The 26,727-nt window shown below is 51.7% G+C and overlaps 1 protein-coding gene across 1 annotated transcript; it reads right to left on the reverse strand.

Moving 5' to 3' along the window:
- Positions 1-24,390, reverse strand: ATOH8 (atonal bHLH transcription factor 8). Its single transcript, XM_068403743.1, has 3 exons — positions 23,689-24,390; positions 9,073-9,264; positions 1-351 (listed from the first exon to the last, which is right to left on the reverse strand). Exons 1-3 carry the CDS (start codon positions 24,118-24,120, stop codon positions 346-348), a joined length of 630 nt encoding a protein of 209 aa, XP_068259844.1. The 5' UTR covers positions 24,121-24,390; the 3' UTR covers positions 1-345.
- Between the last annotated feature and the right edge of the window lie 2,337 nt (positions 24,391-26,727).

The raw sequence follows: 26,727 nt of genomic DNA on the forward strand, positions 1-26,727 counted from the left end.
GAAGTTCCATCAAATCTTTGGCACAACAGCAACAACAACAACAAATTACTGTACACGTGAGCTGAGAGGGTAACATTTCCCAGTTAAGCAAAGGGAAAAGTGCTAAATAAATTGCACGTACTAAAAGGTGGCTGGCTTAACAACAATAAGAAGCATCCCTGTCCTTTTTTTTTTTCCTTTTCCCTTTCTGTTCCAGAGATTAAGAAAGTTTCTTGGCCAATAGTCATCTCGAAAAGGGGTTTCTGCAAAAAAGCTTCTTGCAGTCTTCATCTGGATCGTGCAACCTTTGCCAAGAACAGATGTAACTCTGTCTGGAAGCTCTTCTGAATCCTCGCTTCCTGGTTATTACTCCTGGAAAGAGAAAGATGCACCATCAGAACAGTGAACACGTGGTGTCCCGGCAGCTCCTTGCACAACCAACCATCGTTGAAACACGCTGGGGTGTCCTTGGGGAGAGTTGGCCATGGGACCTGTTAAGAGTTGGGCTTGCAGAGCAACCACCCGTAGGTGCCACAACGGTGGCCAGAGCCCACAAAGAGCAGAGGGGACGAGGAAGGTTTGGGGAGCAAATACAACAAGGTAATTAGGTGCTGGCTCCAGCTCCTGCCACAAAAAAAAAAAAACCTAGAAATGATGGCAAATGCCTGCTTTTGACAAGACCTGCAGCTCTTTGGGTCTATTTTCAGTTTCAGAAGCCGACCTCAGAATTACAGAGGGAAAGCAAAGGAGCTGGGACAAGCTGGATTTGTGCAGGAGATGGGGTTTATTTCTGTATTTTAGTGATCGCATTTACTTTCCTGCACGCACGGCTTCTCAGCCTGCAGGACTGCAACCCGTCCCTTGTGCCTGCGCATCCCCCTGCGAGTCACAGCCGTGGCAGATGTCCTTGGGTAACTGCATTTGGCCACGCACTATCATGGCCAGGTTTACTGCTTCCATTGGAAAACGCACAACTCCAAAGTGCAGCAGCTTCAGACAGGGAAAACCTCATCCAAATCCCCTTTAACATTAAAATAAGCCCCGAGAATATCCCACAAACAATCGTTAGCGTAGTTCAGAACACAGTAAAATCCTCAGGGCCTGCTCTTTCATGAGATCACATCTCCCTTGTCCAAACTGCCTTCATCACGTGGGCTCCTAAATCCTCCTTTAAGTAACTTAGGAATTAGAAGCTTGGAAATGAGATCCCATTAGCCGGGTCCAACCACCGTTTCTTGCTTTTTGCCAGTGGATTTAGGAGCCCTTCAGGGTGCAGTACGGCCTCTGAAGGTCCTTTGGACGTGGTCATCAATTCCCTGGACAGATAAGCCGTCTTTCTGACAGTCTTAAAAAGGTCAAACTCCTTAAAGCTTGGCCTGAAAAACATTTTTTCCTCAATCCGCATTGTTTCTGTACTGCCTCTCCTTTTCCATTACTGGATATTGTAACATTAAGGCATAAAATATTACTAAGATACTGATGTTTTATTTTATTTTATTTTATTTATTTTGTTTTGTTTTATTTTATTTTGGTTTATTTATTTTATTACTATCATTTGGGCAGCTGCTTGTGAGATAAACCATCACAGCTGAGCATCCGCATCAGGCTAGGGGGCAGGGGGAACCCAAAATCCACCTTGCCACCCCCTCCTGCAAAGTGCAGACCCTGGGAAGCACAGGATTGCCCCAGGACCATCAGGATTTCCCTCGATAAAGAGTATTTCACTGAAAGGGGCCAGGTCATCCTCCATGCAAGAAATGCTGGTCTTTGCTGGACCCCAGACTCCTGGAGTTGGGGTCAGCACATCTGGATATGGTGGAGGAGGCGTTTGACCATGCAGCTCTGCTGGAGGATGGAGCCATGGGCTGGCTGCATCCCAGCGATAACAAAGTTCCCAAATAAATGTCACTCCGTCGGTCCCAGCCTGCATTGCTTCCTCTCCTACATATGCAATAATGAACTCTTCACATCTGGCCCATGCAAAATCCGAAAACAGAGCTCGTTATTGCAATTATCATCAATAACAAGGTGTCTCTGCTGACTGTAAGACACTACCTAGTGCTGCTCGGAGCAGGAGAACTTAGAAACTATTGCCCTAATTCAATTGGGATTTGGGATTTTGAGTAAATGAGGTTTAGGTGGGAGAATGACAAACGGCCTTGTGTATCGCAAACGTTTCTGTTGGGAACCCCCTAAAATTATTTTCCAACAATAAATAATATGTATTAATAACCTGTAATAGAAAAGTCGGTTGTTTAATTTATCCCACATGGAAAGCAAATGTAAAAAGACGAAGAAGTAGGCAAGCAATGACTGCTCTCATTAATATTAAAAGACAGTAGAGAGACAAATCCCCCCTGTTCCCATCTGGAACAGCAATCTCAGCAAGCAAAACCTTTTCCACTGCAGGAACAAACTACCCAGCAATGGCAGCCTCATGTCCTAAGCCAAAGCCACCAGAGTCACAGGGCTCCCGGTCCCCTCTCTTGTGCCTCCGGTGCTCTTTAAAGTGCTGAACAAATAGGACCCGAGATTGCAGTTACCACCTCCTGCTTTTATTCAGAGAGACCTTCCCCTTTAGCTCAGGGTGCTCGATGCTGATAAAAAGCATTGGTGGGTTTTGGGAAGCAGGATGGTTTCAGAAAGAGGAGCCTCAGCAGCAGGTCTCTGCTCTGAAGTCTTTGCAACTGGGTAAGATCAGCCATGGGGGGGGTAAGAGGGAATATGTACAAACCAGTCAAGGGCAGGTAAGGGCAATCATGCCGCACCTTCGAGGTCAGGGAACTTGGAAAGGGGAATGGAGAGATCCCTCTGCAATGCGATGGAGGAGCTCAGCAGACCTCGTCGGCACCGCTCTGTCGGTCCCCAGGCGCTGCCCAGCGCTGGCCATGGGTTATGTTAGGTGGGAACAGGCTCCTTTCTTTCCCCCTCCACCCTTTTCCACTCCAGTCAGGAGCTCTGAAGACAGATTTATTAACCAAGGTCTGCTTTAAACTAATAGTATCAGAACTCCCATGGCTCTTGAATCTGACAACTGGCCCAATGACCTTGGTGAGTTTGCAGCATCCCAGAGCATTTCAATCTCTATAAATCAAAGCACTTCTGGAATTGAGTCAGCCTTTGTTCCAGGGCTTCTCCTGTCTCTTCTACTCACATTTTCCTTCTGCTGTAGTTACCTGATATCTGTGGGGCGGATTTTACCCTACTCTTGAAAATACCCTCGCTACAAAGGGAACGGAGCCTGTGCTGGGACCCTGCTCCCACCATGGGAGCGAATCCTCAGCCCCAGCCTTTGCATGCTGCAATGTGGCTGCTCCAACACCCCTTAAAGCAAAGGGGGTTTTGGGGTGCTGTCATGCAGCAGTGGGGTCCCACATCACATCCCTTCTGCAAGGAAAAGCCTTTCGCCCTGCTCCTTGGGGTACTGATGCTCAATCCCCGTGATGGGCCAACGCAGGGCATGCAGTGCCCTTGGGGATGCACACAGCTGCCGCCTCCCTGCCTGGCACTGGGTGAACTTGCTGATGAACTTGCCATGAGCCCTTAGCCTCACACCCATGCCCCACTTGCGATTGCTGTTTTGGGTTGCAGGGACGTATCAAAGGCAAGCGATAAGCACACCAATCCACCACGGCGCTTACGCAGCCTCACTACCCCCTCGCCGCTTAATTTTTAAGCAGGTCTGTTCCCCGGGTGTGTAATCCGTCAGCTAGCACAGGGCAGGGATAACTCATGGCCAGGTGGGTCCAGGTTCCCCAGCTCCGGGGATGCTGCCGTCCCGCTGTCCCGCAGCAGACAGACACTTGGAGCAGGTCGCTGCTCTCCTGTGGTCCAGCTCCTCCCCGGGTCCCGCGGAGCTGGCGGCCGTGGGGAAGCAGACTGGCTGGCTGCCCGCTCTCGCCTGCAAGTCCTAGCAGGGAAATGAAGCTATTTTTAAAGAGGAACCTCTGCTAAGTCAAACTGCAGGGAAAGGGAGGTCGAACCTCATTATCAGACCCCCCCCTTCCCCACACAGGACGGGAAGCCGTGAGGAAGAAATGCCATGCAGATCATCAAGATTTTTACTGTGCTGGCTCTGGATGTGTTATAATAATCAATATCAGATGATCAATAACAGCAAGCCCCGGCAGCCAGGATCATCTGTGCAAACCAGGGGGTGGGAGCTGCGGCTTTATCTCGGGGCTCTGTCTAAATAAATCACAAATCATGATACAGTGTTATAGAAAAAATATGCTCCAAGCGAACAGTTTCAGTGCCATACACATCAAGCCTGCCACTACCATTTCTCTTTTATAATATAAAAACTTAACTTGTTTGCTCCTGCGAGTAAATACGCCCGCAGAACTCCCTCCTTCGAATTTGTCAATGGGAATAAGTGTTACCTACAGCGGGAGCTCTGCTTTTAGCAAAGTAGCAATGAGGCGGCATCAAGGCATGGCAGAACACCACAATAACTATTTTATATAATGCAATAATTACATACACAATGTGAGCCGTTTTAGTGCCGCAGACTGCAACAAATAGAGTGGCTTTTCATTCTATATATGCTTCTATATCATTTAATTATTGGGGGGAAAATATGTGTATATATAGAGAGAGCGAGCACATTTTTAATTTTTAATTCCTTGTGTCTGTGCGCATCCACACACAGGCACAAAAACAAGAAACTAAATTCCAGCCGAAAACTTTTATTGAGCTCCAACTGCTCGCCTGTTATTCATAACCCAGTTTCCTCTCTCACAAAGAGACCTTTCGCATGGTTTGGTGGTTTTTTTTTTTTTTAAAAATGTGTGTGTGTTTTTTTTTTCCCCCTTCTGCCTCGCTAACAGCTGCTCGCAGTGTTGTATCCTGAGTGATGATGAGGTTCTGAAAGTGTTTTTTTGGAACAGATGGCCAGGAGAGAGCCGGGGAATGTGCCAACAGCGAGCTGGGGAATGCGCCAAGTCCTGCAGTGACTGAGTACTCCGGGTTCCAGCTCGCGTGCCTTTCCCCTGCCCTCTGCCCCAAGTGGCGCCAGCAGGACTTCCCAGCTCGCGCTCCGAACATCTGGAGTCTGCGACTGCCAGAAAAGCCAGGACGAGGGGGGGAGGATGAAGCAAAAAAAAATAGAAAATAAAATCCCTTACCCATCCCTCCCTGCTCTGCCTTAGCTCCCATGGCCGCGGCGATGTTGCTGCCTAGCACGAGGACTAATCAAAAGCAAAGAGGGGAGGGGAAAGAAAAGAAAATGAACCTTGCGATGGGGGGTTTGGGTTTTTGGGTTTTTTTTTAGCGCTCGGTGTTGTCTGTTCAGTGCTGGGTGTGTTGTACAAGGTATTTGTAAGCGGTCAGATCCTGCTCTGTGCAGACTGAAGGGCTGTGGTTGTGCTGCCTTGTGGGGAGGCAAGGTCTACCCCGTAGGCCTGGGGGCTGGATCCTGTGGGGCTGGGGGCTGTGGTGCACAGCCCTGCACCCACAAAAGCACCGATCTCCAGGGAGAGCACCCGGCCATGCACCCCACTACCTCTAAAGCCCCAACCCTACCCTGAGCCATAACACCACCATCCCGCAGGGCACCAGAATCTGGCCCTGGGGGGAAAAGCTGTAAAAAGAGACTGTGCAAATAGCAGGCTGGACCCAAAACCCTACAAAACCATGCAAGGCCTTCAGACAACCTCTGGCCACTCAGGATCCTGTCCTGTGCAGAAATGGGGTACACCAGGGATGAGGAAACTTGGACTCCCCTTTCTTAGCCACATCCCTTCACTGTCGCATCCTCAGCGCTGCCAGAGGATGCTCCTGGCTGGAGCCAAGGGCAGGTCCCCCCCTCTTCCCAGGACATCGGTGTGGCCCCAGCAGGACTCAGGGCTCTGCTGAGGGTGTCACAACCCAAATCTCCGATGCAGTGTGACTCCTGCATGTATGGTGAAGGGCAAGGCTTAGTCCAGATCACTTGCATAACTGAGCAAAAGGCAGCTTTAAAAAATGAAGACTATCATCAGAATTCACCACCCGCCCATGGAGCTTTTTTTGTTTGTTTTGAAAGGAAAAGGCATTTGAAGCCCTTCAATTACCCCCTTTGCCACTTATAAATGAGATCTCCCATCACCAAACATCCTCAGTCAAGTCTCAATTGCAACAAGTAAAGTCACTGTGTAACTGTAGTTAGGACTGGAAAGGGGATTTTTTTTTTCCTAGTCAAGTTTAAAAGGCTAAAGCCAACCTTTTTAATTAACAAAATGGGAAGTGGGGGGAAAAAACACCCATTAAATTTCCTATTGCAACAGCAAAATCTGCACAACAACCTAACATTAGGGACAGCAGATAATTTGCCCTCAAAAACAAAGCAAAAGGCGACGCACAACCCAGTAAATGCAACATCTGGAGCCCCTGCCTGCCAAAACAAACTCCAACCAGCTACTTTTTTTGTGTGAAAAGCTCACGGTGCCACAGCACATCGCAACCGGAGAGCTGAGAGAACGAGCGATAGAGGCAGAGACACAATAAAATGGAGATGACAGGAGATAAGTGTGCTGTGGACCCAACGGCAGAGCTCAAGGAGCGGAGGTCTGTGCTTGGGCTTGCTGTGATTTTTTTAAGAGGGAATAAAAAAGGAAACCCAAAAAACAACAACAAAAATATAACAACCACCCCAAAGCCGATAATTCAGAGGAACTGCTCAGCGAGCGGTGGTTTCAGAGACCTGATTAAAAACACACACAGCTTAGAAAAACGTGCCGATTTCAAAATTAATGAGGGCGCGGTGATTTTGGGCCAAGCCATTGTATCCTCATCCAGCCGCCCGCGTTAGACCCCCCAGGAGAGACTTCCCTTCGCACCACCTGACATCCAGAGCTCAGATCTTCCCTGCACAGCCATCCCAGATGTATTAATTTCTCTCTGACTACGGCATTTCCCTCCCTCGTGCTGACAATGCCATTGATTTGCTTGGCTCAAGAAGAAAGTGAGATACCAAGATGAGTCTTCCCAACCCAGGCTTTGCATCCTCATTCCTATCTATTGGGAATTACTGGTGTTACTTAGTGGTACCTACTGGTTTTGGCTTTATCATCAGCTGAACATGCTCTTGCCATCACCTGAGTAAATACTGCTGGAAATAAAACAATACCCATCAGCCAGGGGAATCCACAGGCTCTCAGCCCCCTAAACTTGGACTTTCTCAAAGAGCAGAAATGCATTTGCAAGGCACTTCCCAGAATGACAAACAAAGCAGAACAGGGACCAAGACCTTGCCTCAGGTACAAAGCCCAGCTTTCTTTTGGAGAGGGCCTCTGGAGAAGGGCTAGGGTGGGTGTCCTTCAAGAACATGGAGAAAAGGCAGATTTTCTCCCAGTGATGCTGTTTCTGTGGATCAGCGGTGGCCTGTTGGGAGGTGGGATGTGCTGATGCCACGTGCTCTCGATGGACTTGGGGCTTTTCTCCACACGTCTGCTCCAGAGCGAACTTTAGAGAACAAACGCCATAAATGGAAGGCTTTTAATTCTTAATTTATTTTTTTAATTAAGGAGGGGCCCAGCCCTAACCCTCAGATGTGAACACCCTGGGATTTGGAGCCGTTTGAAATCTGGCTTCCCGTTTTCTGACTTTAAGCTTGCGTTGGTTTACATAAGTCAAGACAATGTGTCTCAGCCCATCGGGCACCCAAAGCCTGAACACCAGCCCAGAAATCTGCTGAAGCCTCAAAAAGGATGCTCATCCTCTTCTTCTCCTCCATCACAACTTGGGGAGGGGACTCAAGACCTAACTAGTGATCTGCTGAAGCCCCCAAAAGGATGCTCATCCTCTTCCCCCCATCTTGACTTGGGGAGGGGACCCAAGACCTAACTAGCAATCTGCTGAAGCCTCAAAAAGGATGCTCATCCCCTTCTCCTCCACCTCAACTTGGGGAGGGGACCCAAGACCCAACTCTTACCTTGCCCTAGGGTTGATGGCATCACATCAGTGTCCCTGGGACACCACCGCCTGTGGCACTATGGACTCCACAATAAACCCCCAATTTTGGGCCGTGCCCAGGAGCTCCCCCCACACCTCCCAGTTTCAGCCAGTGCTGTCAGCCATGGGCAAGCGGTGCCATGTCTCCGCCTGGCACTGCTGCTCCGGGGGCATAAATACAGCCCGTGACAGCGAGAGGAAGTGACAGGGAGTGTGCTATTGTGTTTATTTATAAACTGGATTGCTGCAGGATGATTTGTTGGGCTAAAGAGGAGGAAAAGTGAGGAAACCTGCCCGAATCAGAGGTAGATCTTAACGACACCGGGGAAGGAGCCTGCTCCCCGGCTTAGCTGCCCATTCATCCATTAAAATCCTGCTGATTTATTATCCCGCCTGACAAGCGAGCCCAGAAAGCAGGGGGGAAGTTCAATTCAAGTTTACAAAACTCTTTTTGTCATAAAAGCCCGAACAAAGACATCAATCACTCCTTTAATTCACCCATGTCACTCTCGGAGAGGAAAACTGGCAGAAGGCTCTGCTTCCTCCTCCCGCCGCTTGACGATGATTTCACCTAATTGGTTCAGTGTTAAGTAACCTAAAGGAATGCAAGGCGTAATTAGATTTAACGTTGTTTCCTCAAGATACCCACATGTCCTTCGGGTTATACATCTTACTAATGTGTTTATACATACGACGTCTGCGTTAGCTACTTCTTTTTTTTGTTGTCGGGTGATTTTTTTCTCGGAGATAAGTGTTAGATTAAACAAAACAGAAAACACGGGCGGGCGATCGTGTTTTACGGGCTCCAAAAGGCGACTCGAGGTTGGTTTGGTTTAACAAATAACAGCTCCAAGATGACTCTTAATAGGATCACGCTCGTGTTAAAAACACACGATGGGCGACTAATGAGAGGAAGAGCCCGGCGTGGAGGACGGGGAGGAGAGAAAAGCTTTTGATTAGAGAGGAATGTGGTTATTACAAGATCAGACAGATGGAGGAGAAAAAGCGAGAGGGAAAGGCAAGGGATAAAAAAATCAGGATAATTTCAAGAGGTTGAGAAAGGAAGGAAACTGCTTCGGATTTTTTTTTTTTCAATTTTTTTCCCCTTTTGTAACTTTTACCGTTATTTGGGGGGCAAGGAGGGGGGAGGCTGTAACATACCTTCCTTTTTTTAGATCTTCCTTCTGCTTGTAAGGTCCTAGTGCACTGCTCCACGCATTCAGAGAAGCTCATGTTACTGTGGTCAGCGCTGTAATCCAGGTCTGCTAGTCTGGCCAGGGAAAGGATATAGTTACAGGCTATTCTCAAGATGGCCAGTTTGGACAACTTTTGACCATAAGAATAGCAGGGAACCTAGAAAGGGTAACAGGGAAAAAAAAATAAAATTAAAAATTAGGCCAAATAAACAAAATATCTTGCTTGAAGCATGACAAAACAACTGTAGGTTATTTTCTTAGCAGTTTTTAACATAAATAGGAACTCTGGCGATAAAAGGCCATGCGGTCCCAACAGATTTTTTAAGAAGAACTCCCCCGCTGATCTCCGTGGGGATGAAAGCAGCACGAAGCCTCTTGATTTCAGCGGGGCAGTTCTGCTTAAAACGCGATGGCAGGATACGGCCTGGGACGCCTGCCCGCTCTTCAGTTCGCTTCTCGGAGGCCCTGTTTGCCTCAGAAACCTGCAACCCCCATGCCACCCAGTTACTTGTCTTGAGTAACTTACTCCTTGCAAGTAGCTCCAATGCCATCACAGGTCTTGCAGAGTAAGGCAATAAGTGGGGTACGAGCAAATATATCACAACCCGGTGATTTCTGCCCTCAAACCGCATCGATCATGACTTCCAGCCCGTGCAAAAACACGATGCTGTTGTAGGAGCAGGACCCGGAGGCAGTATTTCCTACCTGCTGAAACACCCCATCACAGTACCTCACCTCCCAGAAGAGACCAAACCAGAGCCTGGTTCAGGGCCCTGGCCGTATCTTATGCAATTTATTTCTTTACCCTTGAAGATTTCTAGTGTAACGTGAAACATTCAAACAATTCAAACTGAACAGTATGTGTCTGAATAACTGAACAGCGTACGTTTCCTGCTGCAGAAGGTTTGATTGCTTTTCGATCGCGATCCACCAAAATACTACATGTACGCTCAATTTTAGGCACACAACTTCGGCATGTCCAGCTTAAAGAGAGATCTTCCTCCGAGTTCAATAGGCTTGGGGACCCGTTTGCTAGTTTGCAAAATTGCTAAAGGTCATTCAGCCTTTAATGCACAAGAGTCCATCGCCTACGGGAAACTGGAGCCGGGCGTTTATCTGAAATCCATCCTAGCCACTCAGGTTGTCTGACCGCCCATCAATCTAAGTTTTCATACTACATCAATCACTGGAATGCCTCAATGTCCCTCTACCATCTGCCTCCGCACCCATCTCCATCCTCCTCATCCCTCTAGGGTGTCACACTCTGCTTAGGGTTGGAGATTTTTTAACGCTTCTTGCCACGCTCATGCCTCAGCTTCTCCTTTCTCCACAGAGACAAAGCCAGGCTCACCCCTGGAGTGATGTCCCTGACTTTATACAGGTAAGATGGGTTCACCCCCTTCATGAACCCCACAGTGGCCATATGCAAATGCCAAGGGAGGAGCAGAACAGCTCGGGGATATATAGGATTTCCCCAAGTATTCTGCCAGGCTCCAACTAACATCAGCTCTATGACCTCAGATAGATGTGCCTTCCTCATATTTACCAACCCATGATAGATGTTTTTTGTCCATGAATTTGGTCTGGTAAGCTGAACCCCTGTCAATTTTGAGCACCCACAAAATTCTTTTGCAAAGTTTTCTTCCCAGTCTATATAACACTGCCCTCCTTTTGCTTGTTTTGAACTTGGCTCCTACTGTCTTCACTTGAGGTCCCCCAGTTCCTGTACTAGAAGAGAAGATAACAGATTTTTATTCACCTCCTTTGTGACACATTTTTAGTCCTCCATCATCTCTTCAGCCTCTTTTCCAGAAGAAAAAGATCAAACCTCCTTAGCAGACAGTTGTGTGGAAGCCATCCCATACCTTTGATGACCCTTGCTGCTCTTCCCTGAACCTTTCATAGTCCTTTTGGAGCTGAGAAGACCAGAACAATGCACGGTATTCATATTGTGGGTGCTCTGTGCATTTATCTAACAGATGCCTATGTCCTCTGTTTTGTTTAATATTCCTTTTCTCATAACTCCTGATTTGATTTGTGACCACTACCAGGCACTCACCCGAGACTTCCATTGAACCATCTACAGAAACCCTGAGGTCTCTCTTCTCTGACATAATGATTAGCTCAGGGTCTATCATTTCATATGTGGAATCCGGTATTGTTTTCCCCATATGCATCACTTCACCTATCTATATTGTATTTATTTCATCTGCCATATTATCACCTAGTCATTCAGTCCTAAGGTCCCTCTGTAATTATTCTTATCTTTGGTACCTTTAGCAAATATCAATACCTTTTGCTGGACTACTGCCAGCAAACTTCCTATCGCACTGCTCGTCCACCTTTCCAGGTCATTTAAAAACACACACAGCAGCACAGCTCACACAGTCACAATTTCAGGCAGTGGGGCCTTTGAGGTCTCCAACTCAACTCCCTACTTGAAGCAGAGCTAAGCTCAGAGTCAGACCCTGGTATGTCCACTCGTGACATCCCTCCCCACAGGAACCTGCCCTTTTTCCCTATCCACCATTCCCTGTCTGTCCACCGATCTCTAATCCACACTCCTATCCATGCTGCTCAGTCTCTTCAAAGGCTCCTAGGGAGGAGCGCTGCCGTAATACTGGTGGAAATCCAAACCGGCTACAATCGGTTGGATCACCCTTATCCATGAGCACGTAGGTTTTAATGCTGTTGACCCTATGGGCCATTTGGCTTGTATGATAAAGCTGAGGTGCCCAGCGGTATCCAATCTCTCCAGAAGCAAGCCAACAAGCTTCAAAGGGTCTTTTTATATACACACCATCAGCTACTGATACCCCTGAGGAGGCAAGGAATCATAGAATCATAGAATAGTTTGGGTTGGAAGGGACCTTTAAAGGTCATCTAGTCCAACCCCCCCTGCAATGAGCAGGGACATCACGGGGAATCTATTTATTCTCTGGGAATACCCAGTGTCACTGTGGCATTGACCTCAGGTGGCAGTTGCACAGCGCAGAAACTTCTCTGCTGGTAACCTGAGGGTTACCAACACCAAAAGGGACACAGCCACTTCCACACCCCTCCTGCTGAAAGCAGCACTAGGTGTCCCACGGGATGTGAGATGCACCCTGTAAGACCCTCTTTGCAAAGCTGGCAGTCAGGGAAAAGGCAAGGGTGAGTGTTGTCCCCATCGCTGCGGAGTGAATCACAGGGGTAGCTGGAAATGACTGGAGTCTGGTGGCACAAAGGGCCTCTTTTTGCCCGACAAAATCTCTCTCTAAATCCTTGCCTTCACTTCTTTCCCAGCATTATGCGCCCACCAACCGCACTTGCCCTCAGACTGCAATACCTGGCCCCCAGATGCAATAAGCTGAGAGTTATTTTGAAAGCAAGAGCTTCGGGCAGCAGAAACACCCAAGTTTCTTCCGACGCCGATGTAACAAGAACAGTGGAGATCCCAGATCAAACAGCAGTGTGAAAGACCAAAGCAAGATGGAAACTCAAATGGAAGGATTCAGTGAAATGTGGGAATAATTTCAGAATTAGAGCAAGAAGGAAGTTAAATCGAGTGGAAGGAAAATAGACCATGAAATCCTTGAGGCTGATGCACAGACGCTGTCCAGTTACAACACAAGAAGGCAGGCTAATGTCTTTTTCCCCTCATCTGTTTTGCTCTGTTTCTTTTGTGTTTTGTTTTTATTTAAAAAAAAAAAGAAAGAAGAAACAAAATAAAACCCCAACTGTTTTGTAGCACATGTTTGCTACAAATTCCAAGAAAGACCTCAGTGCTAACACAGTTGACAAAACCCTCAACTGGGATTACACAACACTCTTCCCACACGCTGCAGCAGAGTCCAAACTGGAGCTGCCCCATATGTCCATGGGAAGAGGTTCACCTTGAGCTCAGATACCATCGTGATGGGTGCGGGGCACTAACATGAGGAGATAAGAGTTTTTGCCATGGTAACAGTGTTCGAATAACTATTTTGCAGGAACCCTCCCTGTCTTGGCTCAGCTCCTGCCATTTTAATGTTTCCTTTTGAATTAAACATGGGAAATTGAGAGAGGAATGAGCCACTTAGTTCAGATCCAGATCCAAAGCTTCCCCAAGCAGTGGCAGGGTGGGGAGGAAGAAAGCGAACTTTGGTTTTATCCCTTCTTTAACATAAAGACAGCAGGGAACAGGGGACATATTTGCACAAGCTGGAGTGAAGGGTGTCCATGACACACCTGGATGCCAAGAAGTCTTCAAAATCCAACCCAAAACAGAGCGAGCATCTTAGAAATGGGAAAAATGCCTGATGCCTGTGTGGCCACACAGGTGTAACCCTCCCATGGGGTCTGAGCTACACAGATTTTCGGCAGGAGGCAATGTGAGCAGGCATCTGTCACACTCCTGGTGAGCACCAAGCCCTTTCCTTCTGCCACCTTCTTGCTCAATACGCCCTGAGCCGAAGAGACATCAGTGCTTTGGTGGGAAAGCTGCGAAGACGGGAGCTGAGTAAGTCCATTCAGAGCCAGGGAGAACCAGGGGAGAGCTCAAGTTCCTGTGCAGTTAATGAAAATATTTCCCTTATCTGACCTCACTGACTTCTGCCGAGCGGAAGCACAGCTCACCATCTTGCCTGCAGTATTTGCAATGATTAAAAGGAATTAGGAAGGAACTGCAACTGAAATTTCACACCGATCCGAAGGAATGCAGCTATCCAAAGGAAAGGATACCGGCACCATCCTTGGCTTTGGAAGATCAGCATGGCAGTGGGCTGGCACTAGTAGGAACCAGAGCTTCAGCCAGAAGATGTTGGTTGTGTCTGTGAGGGGCTCTGCAGGGTCTCATGGGTCTTATCAGTGATCTCCAGGCTGGCAGGGGCTGAAGCAATGCAAGCTGAACACTCTTGACACATATTCCTGTGCAGAAGAGCCCTTCTTTGGCAGGAAGATAGGACGGGATGTGACCTAACAGGTCTTTTCCATCCTTGATGTTGTGATTCAAAGGCAGTGCGCTTGGATGACCAAAGATGGTCCCTTGAAAGTCCATGGGATCTGCCGCACACTTGACCAGACCAGTGCTCAGCCCACAGCCAGCCCTCTCGAGGAAGGCAGGGCTCTGCTGCAGCTCCCCAAAAGGCCACTGTCATCCACCAAAGACACGGTCTTGGAGTTGATTCTCACCCAGGGCACAGGAGAGGAGACTGCGAGATGAGGTTGGGGAACAACTAGAGAAAAAGATGGGTGAAAGGGTGCCATCACCATCCCTGCCATATGAGGGTGCAGGGTATGTTCACCATGAAGGGTCTGTGGGGAACAACCAGGAGCATCCCATGGACTTTAGAAGCATTAAGCCAGTTCACACCACTAAGCTTCTGGCCGGGTAGCTCTGTCCTTATCAATAAGACACAATTTCTATAAATACCCTCTGGACCTGTACAGATAACGTCTGTAAAGCCAAGTCCACTCTGCTTTTATGCTGGAAGAAAGAAGGGTGTCAGGTGCTGGGGGTCTGGACCTCTCTGTTACCGTCCTAGGAACGGGACTCAGCAGCACAGACTTGCACAGATCCCCTCCACATGAAGGTCACGCAGGGCAGAATTGTGCCCCCTGGGTAGAGCAGGGAAGATGGGGTGGCTCCAAGGCAGAGAAATGTCCGTGTTTGTGATGCAGAGTAAGCTAAGCCCTCCTGACAGCTAGCTCCTCCACAACATGCCATAATAAGCTGCTGAATTTACCTGCCTGCTAATTCATCTGGTTTATTTTTATCCTGGGAGTTAAAACACATCAGGGCTCCCCCCGGCAGAGCATTTGGCTGCCTCTTCCCTGCGTCCGAACACACGGTGCAACTGCACGGTCTCATTGTTTGTGCTGTGCCTCCTGCCAAAAATATTTCCAGAAGGTTCACATAAATGTCCAGTGCTTAATAGTTCTGGCTTTCATACATCCCTCCTTCCACCCCACGGTGAGCCAGACGTTTCCCAGGGTTCGGGCACCTCGGGGGAAAGGCGGCAGGTTGCAGCAGCAGGGCTGCTGGTGTTCCTTGCTCGTCGGTCCTGAGCACAGGGGAAACCTCTCTCTCTCACCATCCAGAAGTGTCTCCAGGGCTGGTGTCTGCAGAGCTACTGGGAGGAGGAGGAGGAGACAAGTTGTGGCTGCCCCCTCCCTGGCAGTGTTAAAGGCCAGGTTGGATGGGGCTTTGAGAAACCTGGTCTAGTGGAAGGTGCCCCTGCCCATGGCAGGGGCGTTGGAACTAGATGGTCTTTAAGGGCCCTTCCAACCCAAACCATTCTGTGATTCTATGAGTAACAGCCTTAACAAGCCGAAGGCCTTGTCCAGAAGATCATCGCCTGTTTTCAAGATGTGTTACATTGTGGAGCGTGTTTGGGAAGGGTTTAGAGCCAGCCTTTTTCTTTCCACCCAGTTCCAGGGTAGAGGTGAACATATATGGGTCCTCCTACTTCTTGGGGGACCCGCCGGCTGATGGGCTAGTTTGTGTGTTCAGATTCACCAGCAAGGGACTTGGCCTCCCTACCTTGCTCTTGACAGCTACATGCCCTGAGTCCTCCTAACATCCCAGGTGGGACAATGATGATGATTTATACAGCTGTATGATGGAAAAGCCTGAAAGCATTGCTAGGACATCCTTTCACAGTCCTGCCAGACCCCTTCAGTGCAGTTGGTTATCAGTGAGTGGATCTGGTGATTGTAGTAACGGCACCATGGAAGGAGACAGTGTGTGGTTCAGAGCCACCAAGCAACTTGCAGCTACCAGACAGGCAGCTTTGCTGCCTGCAAGACTACTCCCACGTGCAGCAGCAGAGCCTGATGCATGGCCCTGGTCCCCAAATACTCCTCCTCCTGCCCACAGCACAGCAGCAGCCAGCTTCCGCTGATGGCTGCTCCATCCCACTGGTGCTCACTACACTGAACTGGACCTTTGGGGCAGCACGGCATGGGTTTGAACCCAGAAAGGCCAGATCCTGCTTCGCGGATAAATGGCAAGGCTCTCAGGGAAGTGCTTTTGGAGAAGGGCTCCATCGAATCATAGAGTAGTTTGGGTTGGAAGGGACTTTTAATGGTCATCTACTCCAACCCCCCTGCAGTGAGCAGGGACATCTTCAACCAGATCAGGTTGCTCAGAGCCCCGTTCAGCCTGACCTTTAATGTTTCCAGGGATGGGACATCTACCACCCCTCTGGGCAACCTGTGCCAGTGTGTCACCACCCTCATCGTAGAAAACTTCTTCCTTATATCTAGTCTGAATTTACCCTCTTTTAGTTTAAAACCATCACCCCTTGTCCTATAGCAACAGGGAGCCTTCTCTTCTCCAGGCTGAACAACTCCAACTCTCTCAGCCTGTCTCCACAGGAGAGGTGCTCCAGCCCTCTGGTCATTTTCATGGCCCTCCTCTGGACCCGCTCCAAAAGGTCCATGTCTTTCCTGTGCTGAGGACTCCAGAGCTGGATGCAGCACCGCAGGTGGGGTCTCACGAGAGCGAAGCAGAGGGGCAGAATCCCCTCCCTCGACCATCTGTGGGCGTCACAGTGTCAGATGCTCCACAGAGCTCTATTCCGGCCAGTGATGGGCAACTATTTCACACCATGGGTGTAGGAGGCTTTTGTTTCTCTGCCACCAGACTGCAGCAGTGGGGAACGGGTGGCCCTGTGCTAGCAAAGCAATCACAGCAGCTTGAAAGAAAGCCTCATCCCCGCCTCGCCACAGGCAGCGAAGCATCCAGCCAGGGACCAAACCTAGCTTAAAAATGACAACAAGAACAAAAGCAGCATCGCTCAGGCGGGAGCACCAGTGCCGACCGAGGCGCCTTCGCCTCTCGGGTGGGTCCACACTGTCACATAACCCAGTTCCCAGTTCCCGGTTCCCTCCCAGCTCCTGGCTCCTCCATGGCTCACATTGCAGAAACATGAGTTCACTCCTTGGAGCGAATGAATTGGCTTCCTCCAAACAAAACCTAGGTGTGGTGCTGGGTGAGTTCACCCCGGGGAGCTCTTCCAAACGGCAGTCTGGTTAGTGCTGCCCCAGGCCTGGCTCTGCTCCATTTTGGACAGTCCTCCTGCACTATCCCTGGACGTTTTACACCCTCAAAGCCTCCTGCACATCCTCAGGGCATGCAACACACACTCTCACTATCATGCATGAAAAATATCACATTGTTGGGCTGCAGCAAAGCTCTCACCTTATTGCAGGCTCTTTGAATCAACTCCCAAAATAGTAACTACACAGAGGACTACTGGGGTATCACAGGAGAAATCCCAGGGCCATTGGCCACAGAAAACTTCCTCTAGAAGGGGCTAGCCTCAAGCACTATAGTGTGGAAAGACTTTTTTGAGTGACATTTTAGTAGTGGTCATCTCCACCTCTGAGGTCCAATGGGTCCAGTTCACCTGAGGAATAGGAGAACAAGCTCCACCAGAACTAATGGCATTACACCAGCCCCAGCCTGGCCCTGGTGATTCATTAGTCACTGCTGGACACCACGGGGTTTTCCACCCCCTCGCTATCGCTGCTTAGACCCAGAAGCTGCCCCAAGCCCAGCTGTAAGGAGCACAACCCTCCCGCAGCACACGCGTGGCTCTGCTCGCAACCCTGCATCCCTGCTTGGCACAAGGTCAGTGCAAACTGGGACCAGGGTGGGATATATCACTTTGTAAACACACATGGCATGGATCGAAGGAGATGCAGGTCGGGAACAAAGAGCCCGGGGGCTCTGCTGCAAGGTACCACAACGTGTCCCACCTCCCCACCACGGGGATCGCAGCCCAGAGAGGAATTTGAGAGCGGATTAAGGCAGGGAGCAGAGGCTGGATTCAAAGCCCGACGGAGAAAAGCAGCCTCTTTCCTCTGATTTCAGCGGGAGCCGTAAGAAAACACAGAGGTTAACTGGGGGTGGTTGCAGGAGGCAGAGCAAATACCTCCTGACAGGAGAGGGATTTGTAGCAGAGGATGAAATCAGTTAGACAGCAGCCGAGGGAGCAAACAAGCCCCGTTCTTGGTGACACACAGTCATTGTTTTCAGGATTTTTGTCCTTTTGCCTGGTTTCTCCCTTTATTTTCTCTTCCCTTGCATTCCTTCAGGCCAGTATGTTGTCATCTTCTTTATTTGTTAAACCACAGTGCCGTCCCGCTCTGCCCCAGCCGGGCTCTAGATAACCGTAAGCGTCACTCCGGACTGGCTGCAACCACTGAGATGCTCTGGTTAACGCTGTGCTGTTCGATGATGACGTACAGTGGTGGCACCACATGTTGGGAGCAATGTGTGGAGGATGCTCCGTCTCTCCCAAAGCCCAACAGCATCTCTCCAATGGCCACCATGCAGCCAGGCCAAACCTTCCTGCCCAGCTGTCAGCCCCAGGGAACTCAACGGGCGGTTTGTGTTCAGGAGGTGGGTTTTAAGGCATCTCAGGGTTTCCTGCTGGTGGGATCACGGGGGGATGAATCACTGGGAACAGGGCTGGGAGATGTCAGCAGGTGATGCTGGAAAGCTCTCAGCCTCCCCACCATGCAGTAAGGACACGCCAGCGACATTGGTCGCATACAGTGTCCTGCCTGCAGAGGTGACAAACCACAGCCGCCTTTGGGATGACACACAATGAGGGCGAGCACGTAATGACGCATCCCCAGAATAGTCGCAGCCTCCATTGGCTTGTGGCTGAGGCACCGCTCAAGCCGCAGGTCCTGCCTGCATTTAGTGCCTGGCTCGTCCCTTCAAACCCCTGCAGACAGCGTGCCCCCATGCCACCCCACAGCAACGCAACCTCCTCCTTGAGGCCTTGAGGCTGCCACTCCTGATGTCCCACCACGCTCCTGATGGGAGGGAGCGGGGTCTTTTCTGCACTGATTTAACAACAAGCCACAGCAGCCACGTGTATGCCGGCAGCAAAAAGTAAAAGGATGCTGGTGGGGGGAAAAAACCTCCACTCCAGCAGCTAAAAAGCCCTATAAAAGCCTAAAATATCTCCAGAACCCACATGAGTGTGGAGAGCGAGGCTGTCAGCTGCTAAGGCAGAGAGCACCCTGGTAATGCAGTGGTGAAAAGATTTAGAAAAACGCCAATATACTTCAAGGGAAAATAAATGTCTGTGGACACATTCGCTCCCAGCACAGACTCTAGCTTGCTGTGGCTTGATGCGTTGCTTTCTCGAGGAGGAGCTGGACAGCAGTGCTCCAGAGAGAAACCAGATGTGCAAGCCCAGGCAGGCTCCAGATCAGGAAAGGCTGTTGTGGTTGTCTCCGTCCATCGAGGGAGAGTTTGCTGCCACCTTAGGGTCTGTCAGCACAGCTGAGGAGCTCTATCGCAGCTCCTGCGAGTGCAATATACTGGTAGAAGATGGTTTGCTTGGGTCTCCACTGCAGCCTAACAGTGGAGAGCAATATCTCCTCCTGGCCAAGGCCTCCAGGAGCAAACCTGGTAGCTAAGTCCATGCTGTAATAAACGTTAAGATGGTTCAGTTTCACACTTGGGATGTGCTGGAGTAAGGGATTCTTGCTGCCAAAAGGAATTTGCAGACAAAAAAAAAGGAGTGAGCATTGCTAGCAACCATGGCCTGGCCTGGATAGCAGTTGCTCTGAAGATGGGCAGTGGTGGTGTTGCACCTTGTCTCCTCCGAATGGTTGCACTGCTTCATGAACTGGAACATCCACCACTTCAGACGGAGGAGGAGATGACCTCGGGTTCTTGTGAACTCAGTGCTGTGTCTCTTTCTGCACCATAGATGTTTGGGTTCATTGAGCACCCACAACAGCAGTCAGAGGGAGAGAAAAAGGATGGAAGTGACAACCTGTCATGTTACTTATATGGGGCGTCCTGGAGCAGCTGGGACAGTGCAAGAACCCACCGACCAGCACCTGCCAGAAGACCAGTGCTCCAGGCAGGAGCTGCCCAGCCATGGGGACAGGAGCAGCACCCAGGAGGGACACCCAGAAAGGCAGCAGCAGAGGGAGAGCAAAGTACAGCAGAAGTATCTTCACCATCTCAAAGTGCTTTAGAGCAGGTGAGTGTTTTCCATGGGGAACTACGCTGTTAGCCTTAGGAGTCTACTGGCAGTGGAAGGATCACTTGGACAAATGATGCCTGGGGGATTGAGGCGGGGGGAAATGTCTTCCAGACTGAGCAGCTGAAGATACAAGTGCCAAGACCGGGGTAAGGAGCTTTATCTCAGGAGCATCTAGTCTTGAGTCCAACTTCAGTGTTATGGCCCTACAGTGAAGGCAGCAGCTCGGTACAGAGAGAGGGAGAGAGATCCTCATTCCTGGTGGCCATGACACCAAGGGGTGAGCACAACGGCAATGATTCAGCTCTCCCACCAGCAGGTAGCTTCCCTGAGTCGGCAGCTGCCCATCTACCTCCCACCTCTGAGGGGGCCTTGGCTGGCCCTGGGGACAGCTAAGTGTTCAGGGACATGGCTGGATTAGCCTCTCCTTGTGTGACACGACTGTGGTCGGCTCTTCCTCCACCAAGAACTGGGGAAAAAAAAAACAAACAACCCATCCCTTCCTGCCAGATGGAGAGCTAGCCGACACAAGCCGAAACATGTGTGCCATATGTACACAGCTGCGGAGCGCAGGGACGCCGCTGTCAGCCCGGCACGCTGCGTGCCAGTCGCTCGCCCTCGGGTGGGCTGCCGAGATGGGGTGGGCATCCTGCAGAGAGGCATGGCTTCCCCTTCCCCCTTCCTCCTCCTCCTCCTCACCAGGCATGGACGTGCTCCCTATGGCATGGCCGTGGTGGGCCCGATCTTGCAAGCGCTGGGGTTTTCTCTCATGCACACCAGCAAGGATGGGTATCTCCAGCCTGTGCATCCAAATGGGGTGGGGAAGGGGATGACACCTGCGTGGGTGCTGAGTATCGGTGGCTGAGCGGGGCTCCTGCTTCCAGCATCCAGCATCCAACCCCTTCCCAAAGCAGCACGGGGCCGGGGCCAGCTGCATGCAAGCGCCGCACTCTCCTGTGCTCCTCGCCCGCCTGTCTGAGGGACGTATCGGTTTCAGTGCCTCAGGAAAAGCCTCTCAGCTGCTGAAGAGCCTGATACGTGATGACAAGGAGGGGACGGAGGACTAACTGAGGAACAAGGAGTAAGCTGAGGTCTGCGGCTGACGGCACCCTGCGCTGAAGGCCCTTTGCGTGCTCGGGGATGTGAAAACACGGCGCTTACCCGAGGCGAGAGCCAGCCTCCCTGCCGCGGTAACCTCTACAGACACATCTCTCCGTACTCCCGCTTCCCGGCCCCGCTGACCGAGACGTGACGGAAAGCAACGTCCTCCCTTCTAAACCGAACTGCTCCTCAAAAACCCCTCCGCCGGCACCGGTGCGAACGGTTTGAGTGACAAGCCAGCGCCGCGCGTATGTGCAACGAAAGCTGACTGTCACCTGATGTCACGCACGGCACCAAGCACGCCGTTGGCAGCCCAACAAGAAATGAATCCAAATGTCATCCAATGATGGTCGGGACAGCCAGCCCACCCCTCAGCAAATTGCTAGGAAAACCTCGCGGCAAATATTACCCGGAGAACGATTCCTTTCTCGCTGCAGAGCGAATACAGCACTAGTATGCTCCCGTGCTGACCCTAGAGACCGGCTTTCATGGGAAGAGAGGACAGCAACTTGTTCTCCAGGCTCTTTGGGCTCCCAGCTGAGTCCAGGGCTGAAATGATTTATGGAGACAAGGCCAAGGCCAGGAATCTGAGGCTTTTCAAGAGTTGCCTATTTCCCAAAAGAGCACAGCTCTCATTTGTTGCTTGCCTGCCTTTTGCTTGAGGCTCAGCCTGGAACAAGATTGCCAGTGATTTGGGAAATCAGTGCTACTTCCCCTTGCGGTTTTGGTGGTGTAGATGTCTGTCCACAGAGAATTAGACTGACACTTGCAAGCACGTTACACACAGTCGCCAAACAACCAAGATATGGAAGCAGCCTATAGAAACAAAATATATCAAGCCTGGAGCTTGCACCTACAAGGGGTGTCCTCTCAGCATCAGAGGGACAGCATTCAGCACCCACCGGATGACCATGATTGTCACAGAAGCTGGCAGATCCCACCGCCACGCAGTGATTTAGATGTTCATCAGCAACGGTCTCCTGACATACAGCCCCGGTCCCAGCCTGCGCTTCTACCGAGGTCGGGACTGGAAGTCTGTCTGCAGAAGTAGGCGACGGGGAAGGATGAACTCCTGGGGTGCAGCTACCCACCACACAGGGGTCATTGAGAAGGGCTGCAGGCATCGCGCAGGAGATGGGAACAACCAGAGCTCCTCTAAGCACGAAACAGGACTGAGTCCTAAAGCAACCACACCTGGGGAATGGCTTGGATAAGTCATGTCTGAAAGATGGTAGCCAAAAGCCTGGGTGTGTGAGCCCACCCTGCAAGCAGAGCGTGCTGCTCCCACCGGGCTGGAGGGACCATCCTGGAAGAGGCGATGCTCAGCATCTCTCAGGATCACTCATTTGCAGCTCGCAGCCCTCCGAGCCCTGTGCATCTCCTCCTTCCTACACACCTGGAGTAGTCCTGTCAGCATCTACTGGGAAGGCAGAAAAGGCAGGACAGCTGGGCTTGCACAGTGGGACAGCACATCTCTGTCTGTCAGTGAGCTGTTACGGCGTGCCTACACACAGAAGTATAGGGCTGAATATAGGGGCCACGGCACTGATTTATCCTTGTGGGGAAGATACAAGAACCTTGCGGCTTCTCTGAATCTCTCCTCACCTTCCACATGCTGGGGAGGTGATGGAGGGATTTTGTCCAAAATTTCATTTACCTTCCAGAAGCTCCACCCTGCCAGTGAGAACACGTCTGTTACCCTTCACAGACAACCATGAGGGTTTTCAAGACCTCTCAACAAGAAAGCCTGGAGCCGTACACACTTCAAGCAGTAAAAATCATGGGAAAGTAACTGGCAGGGGACCACAACTTAACTCAGCTGTCGCTGGCAGACATAGGGCACACAAAAAGTTTCAGAGGTGGCTGGAGGAACCCCAAGGACCCTGAGGGGTCAGGCACCCCACACGAAAGTCAATGGGACCATGTTGCTGCCCAAATTCCCAGTGATCCCTTTGGGGCAGCCCACCCCAGCAAGAAAGTTAGCAAGTACACGTGCTTTCGGTACAGGAGCATCACCCCAGCTCACAGCTTGGCCAAATGCCTCCCTCCACCCTCTGTTTTCACTCAGAAGGCTTTCTCGGTTTTATTTAATTTTTTTCCCCTCCATGCTATTCTCTCTCGGGGTGCGGGGGGGGGGGGGGGGGGGGGGGGGGGGGAAGTCCAAAAGTTTCTAACTGCAAGCAAATTAAAAGCCCTTATTTATTTGAGTGTCAGCATAGCTCTAGGGTTGGTACTTCCAGGTATTTTGAACCGACTTCCCCTTCTGTCAGGCGCCCGCTCCGGGCTCCTGCCTTTATCCTCCCCCGCGCACCCATCAGCACCCCTCGGGCGCCCCAAAAAGGGAGAGCAGCGCAGGGGGGGTAGGGAGGAATTTGCAAAGCGATGCCTGGCGCCACCCCCCCCCCCCCCCCCCACCGCTCCCCGCGGACCCCCGGGCTGCCGGCGCGGAGGCAGGAGCGGGGGCCGGGCGGCGCGGCGGTGCCCGGGCCGGCGGCAGGTACCTGCTTCCGCAGCGCCTCGAAGGCGGCGCTGATGGTGTGGACGCGGGTCCTCTCCCGGGCGTTGGCCAACAGCCGCCGCGTCTGCTGCAGGGCTTTGATCTCCGGCGAGACGCCGGACGCCTCGCCCGGCCGCGGGCGCGGGGAGGCGGCGGGCGGCGGCGGCTGCGGGCGGGCGGCGGGGGGCGGCGGCGGCGGCGCGGCGGGGAAGGCGGCGGCGCCGAGCGCGGCGGTGCGCGGCTCCCAGGCGGGCGGCGGGGCGGCGGGGGGTGGCGGCGGGGGGCCGCGGAGCCCCGTCCGCCTCCCGCTCAGCACTTTGAGCTCCACGCGGAAACTTTTGCAGCCCTGCTTGCGCCGCAGCCGCCGCAGCCCCCCGAGCTCGGCGGCGCAGAGGCGCGGCCAGGGCTCGCCCTCCGCCAGCGGCGTGCTCCGCATGGCGCGGCGCGCTGCGCGGGTGCGCTCAGCACCGCCCGCTCCGCCGCTCCGCTCCCGCTGCTGCTGCTGCTGCTGCTGCCGCCGCCGCCCCGTTGCCGCTGCCGCCCATCTGCGCCCGCTCGGCCGCGGCGGGCAGCGGAGCCCCGGCGGGCCGGCTCCCTCCGGCCGTCTGTCCGTGCGGCCGCGGCTCCCCGCAGCTGCCTCCCACCGCCGGCAGCCGGCCCGCCGCGCAGATGAGCGGCTTTAAAGAAACAGGAAGGCTGGACTTTTTTTTTTTTTTTTCTTCCCAAAACAGCTGTGCTGCCAATCTCCTTTGTTCATCCCCCCCCCCCCCCCCCCCCCCCCTTTCCCTTCCCTTCCCTCCCACCCCACTCCCACTTTCTTCTTTAATCTCGCTCTTCCATGCGATGGAAGAGAAACCCTGCCCCCCGGAGACTCGCCGCGACCCACCGTGTCCGCTTTTCCCCCTCACCCCCGCCTCCCCTTTGCCTCCTCAGGGAAATCCGTGATTTGCTTTGATTTCCACACACCCCCCCACACCCCCCCTTCATCCCGCTTCTCCCCTCCTATCACTCGTTTCCCTCATCAAGATCCTCAGCTACGAGGTGGGGGGTGCCTGACTTCACGATGCCTTCCTAAATGCGCCCGGGAGCACTGCGGGCACCCCGGCTGGATGGGGAGCGGGGGCAGCCGGGGAAGCTCGGACCCCTCGCAGCGATCCCTCCCGTCGCCACTTCGCCTTTCACGGCTCCCTGAAGCCTCCGGTTGGTCTTCTGCTACCGACTTCGGACCCGCTTGGAAGAATTACTCCACGGCAAAGGGCTGCCCTGTTTTTCCCAGGGCTAACGAGGGAGCCCGGACGCGTGGGTCATTGCTGCCAGCCGTGGGCTGCCTTCTGCTGGCACCCCAAAACCCCTTAACCCCCCTTAGCCCAGCCACGCCGGGGGGAGCAGCCCCAGCGCAGAGCGGGCAGGCAGGGTGGGAGGGAGGGATGGAGAGGTGCAGGGACTTGCCTAAGGTCACAGAGCTGTGGCACAGCTGGGAATAAGCTGCATTTCACAGGATTGTGGGAAAATTCAGGACAGAAGAGACCTCAGGAGGTCCTCTGTCATGTTTTAAAAGTATCTGTGTTATTTAGGCACCTGGCTTCTATTTTGAAGTCACCTAAACCCGTTAGACATTAAGTCGTATTGAGAATCAGTGGGATGTAAGCTGTGAGATGCTTGAATTCACTGCGGAGAAAGGGATGTTGGTTCCTAACCCTCCTCCTCCTCCTGTGGCATGTCAACCTAGCAGCCATCAGCGCCGCATGGGGTGAGCAAAGGGAGCTTCTATAGACCTAGTTGAGGTCCACGAAGCAAGACAAGCTCTGCCTGGTGGCTCATGTCCTTTACTTTGTGCTACTGTGACCAGGCTGACCCAGAGCAGACATAGCAAGGGTTTCTTCAGGTGGGGAAACTAGAGGTACTGGAGACAGTACTAGAGAAGATATGCTGAGTCCTGGTTCAGCACCGTATCTGTAACAGCCGTGCTGCCTCCTCCGTTAAATCCTCTGCCCCAAGTATCACTGCAGTTTGATTTTCTTTTGCAGAAGGACGTTAGGGGAGTCAATTGAACTCAGAAGTGCCTGACTTCCACGGTGGGTAGCATCACCCCCCTGCCCTGTGGTGGTGCTGGCAAACTATCCTCACCTAGAGCCTGTGAATTGTTGCTACTAATGCCAGGGCGTGCCCTAATGACCATTTCCTCCATCTTTCTTCTCTGAGTTCCTCTAGCTCTCAAAGACGAAAGCCAACAAAGGGATTTTTGGTTGACCTGCTTTCTCCCAAATGTCCCAGTGAGTGGCAGTAGCACCAGGCCCTCCAAGAGGGTCTATCTTTCAGTGAAGTTTGGTGGCTCTTCTCACAAGAGAAGGAGGATTAAACCCAAGATCGTGGCCAAATTTCAGTCTCAGACATTAAATTCTACCTACCTAAAATCTGTTCCAACTTGACTTCGTGAACCAAATCCATTTGAGGGGCAAACAGATAAAGCCCATTAAAAACAAAGGAATTTTCAGCCATTTACACCATTTGTTTTTCACGTCTTGCCCTTAAGGCGCCTGTATTTTCTGGGTGCTGGTTATATAGCTGCTTCCTTGGCGGTAGCTGCATGACAGAGTGCTTCCAAGAAGAAACCTAAACCTGAGTGTCCCTAATAGTCACATAACTGCCTGTCAGACCTTCCCCTTCTCTCATTTTAGTATCCTTGTGGTTATGGGTATCACAAGAGAGCTGGGGAGGCCCGAATCAGGGCTGGGTCACGACGGTCCTTGTCCCTCAGGGTGACACACTGTGTGGTGCATATAGCCCGTCCCTGTCTGTGCCCTGTTCGCAGAGGATACAGCAGCGACAGCTGCCAACCGCGGGGCGCAGGCACTGTGCACATACAAACCTGCACCGAGTGCATTAACCTGCTCTCACTTCCTTTGTTAAAGCAGTGCAAACTCCATGCAGACTCTCTTGTTATCATCCGATCGGGTTGCTCCTCTTTACCTTAAAGGTGGTGGAAACTAAATCGCTTGAGGCTAAACTGAAGGGAGAGAGATTTAAACTGCAATGAAAGGGT

Source organism: Nyctibius grandis, chromosome 6 (assembly GCF_013368605.1).
Source record: "Nyctibius grandis isolate bNycGra1 chromosome 6, bNycGra1.pri, whole genome shotgun sequence".
In the NCBI taxonomy this organism is placed as follows: domain Eukaryota; kingdom Metazoa; phylum Chordata; class Aves; order Nyctibiiformes; family Nyctibiidae; genus Nyctibius; species Nyctibius grandis.